At 33.7% G+C, this 10,826-nt stretch overlaps 3 protein-coding genes across 5 annotated transcripts in view; all 3 read left to right on the top strand.

Moving 5' to 3' along the window:
* The first annotated feature begins 1,112 nt into the window (after nucleotides 1-1,112).
* Nucleotides 1,113-2,697, top strand: LOC127791679 (uncharacterized). Its single transcript, XM_052321658.1, has 4 exons — nucleotides 1,113-1,307; nucleotides 1,651-1,929; nucleotides 2,026-2,139; nucleotides 2,224-2,697. The coding sequence occupies exons 1-4, from the start codon at nucleotides 1,113-1,115 to the stop codon at nucleotides 2,695-2,697; spliced, it is 1,062 nt and encodes a 353-aa protein (XP_052177618.1).
* Nucleotides 2,698-6,449: 3,752 nt separating this feature from the next.
* Nucleotides 6,450-7,585, top strand: LOC127792551 (cysteine-rich repeat secretory protein 38-like). Its single transcript, XM_052323080.1, has 2 exons — nucleotides 6,450-6,823; nucleotides 6,992-7,585. The coding sequence occupies exons 1-2, from the start codon at nucleotides 6,477-6,479 to the stop codon at nucleotides 7,377-7,379; spliced, it is 735 nt and encodes a 244-aa protein (XP_052179040.1). The 5' UTR covers nucleotides 6,450-6,476; the 3' UTR covers nucleotides 7,380-7,585.
* Nucleotides 7,586-9,343: 1,758 nt separating this feature from the next.
* LOC127792549 (cysteine-rich repeat secretory protein 38-like) overlaps nucleotides 9,344-10,826 on the top strand; it is a 102,735-nt gene continuing 101,252 nt past the window's right edge. Inside the window, exons 1-2 of one of the 3 annotated variants that reach the window (XM_052323078.1) lie at nucleotides 9,344-9,813; nucleotides 9,952-10,590. In XM_052323078.1, coding sequence (XP_052179038.1) covers nucleotides 9,476-9,813; nucleotides 9,952-10,351 — 738 coding nt within the window. In that variant the 5' untranslated portion in view covers nucleotides 9,344-9,475 and the 3' untranslated portion in view covers nucleotides 10,352-10,590. Of the gene's footprint in view, nucleotides 9,814-9,951; nucleotides 10,591-10,826 lie in introns of those variants that run through there. The other 2 variants (XM_052323076.1, XM_052323075.1) reach the window with 2 other exon arrangements.

Here is a 10,826-nt window from a genome sequence, read left to right as displayed (position 1 = left end):
TTATTGCAGACCCACTAATTCAGAGCATAGGGTGGGGGCCAACTCCCAACGTGAAACATTGGCCAATGTATTTCGTCAATGGATACAAATTTCATACTGTTGAATGGTGTCAGAGTAGGTTGACAGAAAATTATGGTGTTTGCGTGTCTGCGTCAGGAGGTGGAGCTTCACATATGAATTATTATGGAAAACTTATAGACATACTTGAGTTAGAATATGCAGGCTTACCAATAAAAAGAGTAATTTTGTTCAAATGTGAATGGTATGATCCAAGTCCACGAGGAACTAAAATTCATGATAAATATGGAATTGTAGACATTCGATCATCAAGAAGATATAGTAAATATGATCCATTCATATTTGCCCAACAAGCTGAACAAGTGTATTACGCGTCTTATCCTGATTACTGTCGTGAAAAAAATGGTTGGATGGTTGTAATTAAAACAAAGGCACGAGGTACAATAAATGCTCCTGAAGCTAACATGGAAGAGCCTTTTTAAGAGGATGAAATATTGCAACGGCCTGTAATTGATGTAAATATTGACCTTGGAGGCACTTTACAAGATGATAATGGGCTAGTAGAGGAAGTTGATGTCTCCAATATTGTTGAGGAAGAAGAAAATGATATGTATGAAGAATCTGTTTCAGAAGAAGACGAGGAAGATATATTATCTGATGACAGAGATAGTGACCAGGAAGACATTGATGAATATATAGAAGAAGATGACTGATAGTTTTATGGTTTTTTTTTTTTTTTTTTGTGCATGCTAATTAATAACCTTTGTATTTTTAAAATATGAATATTTATAATTTGTGTACCTGTACTTTTAGTATGATGACTTTGATGTTAATGTAATTTTTTTTCATACATATATAATTATCGAAATAGATGTCAGAACATTCAACACCTTCGGGTAGGGGAAGAGGTAGAAGTAGAACATCTTATAGGACCACACCTTCTCCAGATGCCAATTCTGGTTCGCAATATTCTTCTCCTGACTCTACACCTGTTGTTCAATCCACACAATTCAATCTCCAGTCACCACCCCCCACCACCACCCTCACAACCTTTTGCTCCCATGCCTCATCAATTTCCATATCCTGGAACCACGATGCCGCCATGGGGTTATTATGGTGTTCCACCAACTTTCTACCCACCAGATGTTGTACCACCGAGTGGCCAATATGTTGGGGGAACTTCTCATATGCCAGACAGACATTCCCCATACACATTCATGCCGACACCGCAAGGACTCAATTCATCATCTGCTTCTGCACAACACTCTGAGCCCATTCCAACTGACCCGGTTGGCATCAGCCAAGGAGACGGTCGAAAATACTTATCTTGCGATGAACAGTGTAATCAGTGAGTATCGTATTTATTATTTTAAACTTATTACTTGCAAATGAATATATATATATATATATTTTGTGTTTGACAGTTTTATCCCTGAGAGTGGCCCACCAAGCAAATTAGGAAAGATTTGGAGGGCACGATACACCGAACCGTGGATTCATTGGGATGAAGTGCCAGAAATAATACGAAGGATGTGGCTTGAAGAATTTAACGTAAGTTAATTTATAATTCTTTATTAATATAAGTTTGTATTTAAATTCTTATATATATATATGTTTCTTAACTTAATGTAGAAGACGTATTTCTGGCAAGCCGATGAGAATGATCGCATATGGCTCACATGGAATAAGTCTGGTAGACGAAGTTTTAGGAGCCATTTGCATCGAATTAGAAATGGGGAAGACGAAGCAATGTGGATGGATCCCGACGTGCGTAAGGCACTTGATGCAAAGTGGGCAGAAGAAAGCAACAAAAAAATTGCCACACAAAATAAAAAAAATCGTGCTTCCGAGACCGGTGGGTCGCTCCACACTGGCGGGTCCATTCCATTCTCCTTGACTAGAAGAAGGCTGGTAATTACTTATGCTAAGTTATATATATTTTTTAATTTATTTAAATTATAAGTTTACTATATTATTTACTATATTATTTATTAATTTCTTATACAGGCAACTGAATTGAATCGTGAGCCCAATGAGTTTGAATTCTTCAGGAGAACCCACACCAGGAAAGATAATCAAGGAGAAGAAGTGTGGGTCGATGACAGATCTAGGGCCATCGCTGTAAGTGTGTTTTATAAATTAAATTAAAATTTTTATTCTAAAATAATTTTTTAATTCATTTACATGAATGTTTTAATTTTATAGGAAAAATATGAAAGATTGAGTGCGGAGGCATCTTCATCATCCACAAGTACTGGAGAGTCCTCATCGCCTACAGTTAATGAACACGACATCTTCTATCAAGCTGTTAGTGGTCGGAATAGAAAGGGTCGAATATACGGGCTGGGCTCCCAAGCTAATTTGTTATATCCATCTACCACCAATCGATCTAGCCAATCATCTTCACATATGTCACCAGAGTTTCAACAAATGAAACTTAAAGTCACCCAATTAACTGATGAGTTGCTTGAATCCCGGGCTGAGAATCGACAATTACGACAGTGGCAAGAACAAGTGACAGCGTGGCAGTCAGAAATGAATATAGTAATAAGTAGATTGACAAAACAATCTACTGCAGATGCTGGACCGTCGACTGTTCCAGGTGGATCTGACCCGGTAGCTGATCAAGATGAGAGTGACAATCATGAAGATGAAAATGCTAATAATAATGACGATTGATTGTAGTGGAATGTTGTAAACATTGAAGTAAACTTGGGTAATCTTAATATTAATATTAAATTTTAATTTTCTTTTTAATGTTAAATTTGTTATATTTTTAATGTGAATGTGGGTAATATTAATTTTATTTAATGTTATTTTTAATATTTTATTTAAATTTTTAAAAAAATTGTTGTTATTTTCAATTTTTTTATTCTTATAAAAGAAAATATTAATTTTAATTTTAATAAATATAAATTTTAATTTTATAAATTTAAAAATTAAAAATATATTTTTTGAAATTAAAAATATATTAATTTCATAAAAATATATTATGATTTAAAATAATATTAATTTTCTTTTTAATGTTAAATTTCTTTTATTTTTAATGTGAATGTGAGTAATATTAATTTTATTTAATGTTATTTTTAATATTTTATTTAAATTTTTAAAAAAATTGTTGTTATTTTAAATTTTTTTATTCTTATAAAAGAAAATATTAATTTTAATTTTAATAAATATAAATTTTAATTTTATGAATTTAAAAATTAAAAATATATTTTTTGAAATTAAAAATATATTATTGATTTAAAATATTAATATTAATTTAATTTTTTTCCAAAATTATTTTTTTATTTATATTAATTTTATAAAATATTAATTATTTATTTAATATTATTTTTTTTATATTTAAAAATATCTGTGACGGGTGCTCCGTCGCAGATCTGTGACGGGTAGTATCCCGTCACAGATTGCTCGTTTTTATTTTTTATTTTAAGAATTTTTGTGACGGGTAGAGCCCGTCACAGATCTGTGACGGGGCAGTACTTCCCGTCACAGATCTGTGACGGGTCGTACTTTCCCGTCACAGATCTGTGACGGGAAGTACTTCCCCGTCACAGATTTGTGACGGGATGAACTTCACCCGTCACAAATCTGTGACGGGCAGAACTTCCCCGTCACAGATCTGTGACGGGTAGTACTGCCCCGTCACAGATCTGTGACGGGACACCTGTCACAAATCTGTGACGGAACTGCTATCCCGTCACAGATCTGCGACGGGTAGCACTCACCCCGTCACTAAAATTCTGTCACGCCCGCTTTAGTGACGGATTTTACCCCGTCACTAAACCCGTCACAGAAAAATTTAGTGACGGATTTTATGTTTTTAGTGACGGATTTTTCCGTCACTAAAACTGATTTTTCTTGTAGTGGATGGGGATAAGGGTGTTAGGTGGTTGTCTCTAATTGCTGGAAACCACCGACCACGGTGGTCGATGGCGACTACTAGTGCATTTTTTAGTTTTGGCCAAAAATTAAAAATAAGATCTATAAAAATTTAGCTGTTAAATTAGGCCTATTTTTGTATATGTTAACCCCTTAACTTGGCGTTTCTAATGATAGACTCTGATTGTAGGAATCTTTGACCGACGATGGTCATTTCTCAAAATTTCAAAGTAAATGTATTTTTTAGTTTTCTGTTTTGAAAAATATTTTTTAGAATAATAAAAAAAATGTATTTTTAATAATGTTCAGACAGACACTTAAAAAATAAAAAATTTAAAATGAATTCAAAATTAAAAATTAAAAATTAAAAATTAAAATATGGAGACAACAACCTCTAAATTTACTAATAGGCAGTGCTTGGGTGACTCGGAGATTATTTTATATGGCTGGACTAAATTATTCTCTTAGTGTTATTACAACGATAGAAAATGGGTTGTGTTTTGCATTTGAAGAATAGTTTATAATTTAAAAAAAATTAAGTTTTTCTATAAAATTTTAGCCAAAAAAATTAAGTAAAAATTTATTTATACCAAATAAGTCCTAAATAAATAAAAGCTCAGACGGGTAAAAGGGCTTACATACCCATTTGCAAATTGTAAATAAGCTAAAATTAGTATTATAAATAGTAAAAAGTACAACAACAACAACATATTCGGCCATTATCCATTATATGGGGTTGACTATATGAATTCTAGATTTTTATGTGGGTTATATCCCAACAGATAGTTTGTTTAGAATTCATATTTGAATCCGACTAGGTTTTACGTTGGCTGTCAGCTACCTAACACAACGCTCATCCTTTATCCGGGTTTGGGATCGGTAGTGGATAATATCTCCTGACGGAATAATGATGAAATAAAGTTTCAATACCATTTTCATATGGAGAAGTTTCATGAGATGGTGAATGAAAATAATTGATATTATTGTGTTCCATCACTTAGTTGACATGGTGAAACCAACAAGTACAATATGGAAACACACCATTATAAATAGTAAAAAATATCATTAAAAAATTAATAATAATAATATAACTATTAAATTTTAATATTATCCTAGCTAGTGCTTTTATTGGTTAATTAAGTTTCAAACCAGCCAAATATATTCCCAGTTGGTCAAGGCATGGGTGTTATCCACTATTTTTTTTTAATTGAAGTAAAGAAGGGTAAGAACCAACTAAATTGAAAATTTGCAACCTTGTTCCACGGCACGTAATTTTATTAATAATGTATAGAACAAGTCAATTTGGTGATTTTATATTAAAATCCTGAGTGACATTAATTAGTGCAAGATTGCCTAATGTACTAATGCCACCAATTTAGTGTTCATCCATTATTATGGAATTGTAATTATGATTAATAATTTTTTTTTGTAAAACATAATTAATTTTTCCTTCAATGGGTGCTAAAAGTACTGGATCATCTTCAGTTTTGCAAATAATATTGTGGAATAAAATGAGAGAATGACTTCTATTTGATGGTATCTCCCCTTTAAAACTAATTGGGATTCCACTTATTCAACGAATTTTGTTTTATTATTTGTGTCAAGCAACTTTTATATTATTTGACATGAATAAAATAAAGAAAAGGGGGATATAGGGGATGTGAGACCTACACACCCCCTCTCACTTACAAGTTTCATCGGACAACATAAGAATTGTTTGATACGAATAACATAACCCTTCATTTAACACTATTTATCTTTGAACATAGTACAAAATTGAGATTTGAGCTCTAGAACCTTGTTAGCAATAAGCCGGTTAGCAAATTATTATGTATTTTTAAAAAAATATTATATTTTTGTTTATTTAAAAGATTCAGATTAATGTGATTTTTAAGGCTAAAAAATTTAAAACAAAATTTTCTAAAAATTTGACTAAAAAATTTGTCTAGGAAACCCACCTGTCCTCCTTCTATTGAAAAAAATACAAAATTTTTTTATTTGCCCTATTTGAAGGGCGAGTCTCCTTCAATTGAACAATACACATCATCTTTTCATTTTCTCTTTCTTTTGTTTGCATGTTTATCATAAATATATTTATATACATATATATAATATGACAAATTTATCTAGTTGAAATGTATTAAACACAAATTAATTCTATCCTGAATCTTTTTGTATGATGAATATTTAATAAAAATTTTAATTATATTTAAAATATATCAAGCCAAATAATATTTGTATTGTTATCTTCCTAAGTTTTCTTCGTATGTAAAATTGCAAACAAGGCTCTAGAACGCGCCACTAATACCAAAACAAAAAGGTTAAATGCAAAAAGAAAACAATGAGATGAAACTACAAGTTGTTGACATTTGACAATTTCACTTCTATGTAGCGCAGCTTAAACCATACATACATCTTCAAAAGAAGAAAAGTCAGCCTTTTGAACTTTAGCTTCTCATCATCCAAATGCATATGATTTCCACTCTCGCTCTCTCCCTATATAAACCCTGCAATATTCTGCCATGGACTTCATCCATCTCGATCGCCCCATTATTATTTGCTCATTCATCGCCATGACTTCTTCTTCAACCTCTTCCTCTGCTCTCCTTCTCCTCTCCTTCTCTCTCCTCCTCCAAATCGCCTTTGGAGCCTCCCCCCTCTTCCACATCTGCTCCACCTCTGAAACTTTCACAGCAGCCAGCACTTATGCCTCAAACCTGAACAAACTCATTGGCTCCCTCACCTTCAGAGCTCCACTTACTGGGTTCGGAGCCGCCTCCGTCGGGTTCAACCCCGACCGAGCCAACGGTATCGCTCTCTGTCGAGGTGACGCCAATGCCACCACTTGCAAAACCTGCGTCGCCCAGGCAGGCGGCGAGATTCACCAGCGCTGCCCGCAGCAAAAAGAGGCGATCATATGGTACGTACTATTTGAAAGAACACGAGGCTAGAAACGACAAATATTTTGTTTCGATCCATCTTTTAAAATAACAGAACAAATAATGTTGCATTATTTTTAGTGATTTATATGTAATTATGGTAGTAAAGTTATAAATAAACTTAAATTTTGATTATCTAATCTTAACAGGTACGACAACTGTCTCTTGAAGTACTCGAACACAGATTTCTTCAGAAAGATTGACGAGCAAAACAAGTTTTACATGTGGAACTTGAGAAATGTGAGCCATCCAGCTTCGTTTAATCGGAAGGTTAAAGATCTGCTGGTTGAACTAGCGGAGAAAGCTCATGTTGAGCGGAGAATGTACGCTGCCGGGGTTTCACAGCTCGGCGGATCAAAGAAGCTGTACGGACTGGTTCAGTGCACTAGGGACCTTTCCTCCATTGATTGCAAGAAGTGTCTGGATGGCGCCATTGATGAGCTTCCCAGCTGCTACAACGGGAAAGAAGGAGGGAGAGTTGTTGGTGGAAGCTGCAACATCCGCTATGAGATTTATCCGTTCGTCTCAAGTGCTTAGAATAATCATAACTGATTAAGTTCTTCTTATATGGGGATCATATATAGTTAGTAGTAGTAAAGATTATGCATAAATAAGTGTTGGATATGAGCCATGTGGAAATGGATCCACTAATCTGTTACTTTATCCAAGAAAAAGTGTAATCTGTTACTTTATCCAATAAAAAATATTTATAGTTTGTATGGCCCAATTAATAATATTGAAATTTCTACAATAAATTGGTATGTGTGTGTGTGTGTGTTTTATGTAGAATTTTGTTATAATTCTAACCCTAATATAGCCATATATGAATGCAAAATAAATGCTAGTTTGGTATTCCGTTGAAATTTTTGTTTTTGAAAAGTAAGATACTTTTGTAAGACTCAATTTTAAGAAAAAAATAATTTAGTGTTTGATCACATCATCTAAGGAATATGCTTTGGTTACATTTATTTTGTTCGTAATTAAAAAAACTATTTTTTAATTTTGATCAAATAGTTAAAAAGACCTTGCGCGAAAGCTTTTGTAATTTTTTTTAACTTCACACACCACGGTGAAACATATTCTAAATTGATAATAGATATTTTTAAGATTTTCAAAATTCGAACTTACCAAAATTGCAACTTATAACTAGATTATAATTATTATTTTTTAATTTATTTCATTAATATCGAGGCCTGAAAAATTATGATAGATACAACATATAATTAAACAGGAGACTTGGAGAAATCTAATATATATATATATATAATTAAAGTCAAATAGATAATATAGATAATTAAAGTTAAATTTAGAGTCAAATACTGTTTTAGGAAATTGAGATTTTTGAAATTACTAGGAAAATTAAAGGAACACAAACCTTATATATATATATATATATAATTATTAGAAATGCCAAGATTTGAGTTTGCTAAAACAAAAAAGACAAGTCTAAGATCACTTGGTCTACCAGTAAGAGAAATAGATAATTTCAAATTTCTTAAATAATTATATAAGCGATTAGTGGAGTTGACAAAAATGACTCAAACTTGCGAGAATCATCCCTCTTAGAGATTGTTTAATTGGGATTCGGTTGAGTTTGGTAAATCTTTTTTTTTTTTTTTGGTCAATTGAGCTCAAGATGGGAATCCTAATTAGCATCCTCACCTCATTCCCGACTTGCCTTAATTTTTTCAGCTATTAATTTTGAATATTGTATTATAAATAAGTTGCTTTTGATGGCCAAATTAAAAAAAAATTAGTTTGTCAAGCTGCCTACAGGATTCTCCTCTCGTCTTTCTCTTCTCTTTCATCACTCTCACCAGTCACCATTCGAACTTTCTAGAAGCTTTTTCCTTTTGGCTTCTTTTATTTGTTAAAGTTAGCCAATAACAACTAATTACATATAAACATTAATACTGATGAGCTTTCAAGTTACAACAAAAGAAAAATAAAAAAAAAATCCTAAAAATAATAAGCGTACATGCTCAACCATTTGTTAGGGAAACTTAAACAAAAAAAAGGAGCAAATCCAGCCTTATTATTATCGAAGATTGAACAAAAACCAAACGCTAACAATGTTCGAGATCGATCCTTGACCTCTGATGCGGCGAATTAATAAGGTGGGCAATAACGATATCTTAAAATGACAAAAAAAGTATATAATTATTTGATATTTTTAAAGGTGCAAAGCATAAACAATGTACAATATTAATGAATGGGATGACCGCCAATATATATGTAGCTAAGTGGAGATTGTTTCAACCCCACTGTGTCACATAAAGCTAGCTATTTGTGTTTTTCTGAGTTTTGCAGCCGCCATATGTACATTGTTGGTTCCACTACAATGAGATTCATTTGAAGTGGGCAAATTACAATAAAAAGTTTGAGAAGATTATCACCACTGGTTAATTGAAATGAAGTATCGGCAAATTGCAAAACTTTGCCACATTCAGCCAAAGTAATTTTGCAAAACTACGATTGGATAGTAATATAAACATCGCCATCTGTATGGGATTGGATACATATTTTGTTTCCCTATATATTAAGGAGCTTGAGTTGCTTAGAAATGGGCAAAATGTAAGAACTAACCATCATAATACAATACAGACACCCATGTTCCATTCTTCCATCCAAATATGCATTATTTCTCATCAAACCCGTTCCTGATCATTCCCTTCTTGCTCTTCTTCCCCACTACTTGTGTTATTTCTGCAGGCCCTCGTCATTTATGTTTTGGCAAAAACTCTACAAGCCCCACTTATGAATCCAACTTGAATGACCTGGCGGACCTCCTCCAAGCCAAGGTTTCCCGTACCGGCTTCGGAGTTGGCTCAGTCTGCCAGGGCCAAACCCGAGCCAACGGCCTAGCCCTGTGCCGGGGCGACACCTTGCGCTCAGCCTGCAAAGCCTGTGTCGTGGAGGCGAGCAGAGCGATCGAAGACGGCTGCCCCTCCAACCAAGCAGCCATCATATGGTGCGTGTGTGTACATATACATATATACAGTCAATATTAGAATCAGATCAAATTTGAATCGGTTTTATCTTCCTTCAGAATCTTGAGTTTAGCTCTTGATTATGTTACATGTTTTTTTTTTTTTTCTTTTCTTGAAAGGTACGATCACTGCCTCTACAAGTACTCGAACGAGGAGTTCTTCGGGGAGATCGACAACAAGAACAAGTTCTATATGTTCAGCATAAAAAATGTGGAAGATCCGGACAGTTTCAACAAAAAAACGAACTATTTGCTAAGCCAGTTAGCAAATGGCTTAGCAACAAATAAAGCTTATGTTAATCCAGTTTTGTATGGCACTGGGGAGCTGGAGCTTGAGGGATCAAGGAAACTGTATGGACTGGTGCAATGCACCCGAGATCTTTCTAGCAGTGACTGTAAGAAGTGCCTTGATGATGCCATAAGTGAGCTTTTAGACTGCTGTGATGGAAAAGAAGGAGGGAGAGTGGTTGGCGGCAGCTGCAACTTCAGATATGAGATCTACCCCTTTGTTAACACTTGACATTAATCAAAAAAGACTATGGAAAGCAAGCGTAGCTTAATGATAAATAATACTGTTTGTGAATCCAAAATCTCAACTTTGAAGTTGATTACTGTACTCCCTTATTAGGTTTCCAATGCTAACGTGATGTAACATATATAATAATGTCTAAGTGGACATTAATGTTTGACGTTATGTGGTTGATGATGGTATCATTAGCGCTTCCTCGTTAGAGGAGAATGAAAAGACCATGTGTCATTGTTTTCTCTACGTAACACCTTCTTCAATGAGAATGCGATACATGACTAATTATATGGTTATGAATTATAACTCCTAGCGCTCTTAGTCCAAACTCACGTATGTTATTACAAATTTTATATTAAAAGTAAAACAGAATATATTTAAGACCAGCCCTGCATACAGCCGCCCACCATCCCCTCACTGGCTTGCGTTCTGTGACAGGAAATTAATTTCTAGGAGTCGCAAACTTTGGTAT

This window comes from Diospyros lotus, chromosome 15 (genome assembly GCF_014633365.1).
Source record: "Diospyros lotus cultivar Yz01 chromosome 15, ASM1463336v1, whole genome shotgun sequence".
Taxonomy (NCBI): Eukaryota; Viridiplantae; Streptophyta; class Magnoliopsida; order Ericales; family Ebenaceae; genus Diospyros; species Diospyros lotus.
This window is presented reverse-complemented; position numbering and strand designations above follow the sequence as displayed.

Bases quoted from the DNA above. Each gene is read 5' to 3' on its own strand.
- LOC127792551 (XM_052323080.1), top strand. From the start codon at position 6,477: ATGACTTCTTCTTCAACCTCTTCCTCTGCTCTCCTTCTCCTCTCCTTC. The intron at 6,824-6,991 runs GTACGTACTATT...TAATCTTAACAG, and splicing joins CAAAAAGAGGCGATCATATG to GTACGACAACTGTCTCTTGA.
- LOC127791679 (XM_052321658.1), top strand. From the start codon at position 1,113: ATGCCGCCATGGGGTTATTATGGTGTTCCACCAACTTTCTACCCACCA. The intron at 1,308-1,650 runs GTTGGCATCAGC...AACTTAATGTAG, and splicing joins AGCCCATTCCAACTGACCCG to AAGACGTATTTCTGGCAAGC. The intron at 2,140-2,223 runs GTAAGTGTGTTT...TTAATTTTATAG, and splicing joins ACAGATCTAGGGCCATCGCT to GAAAAATATGAAAGATTGAG.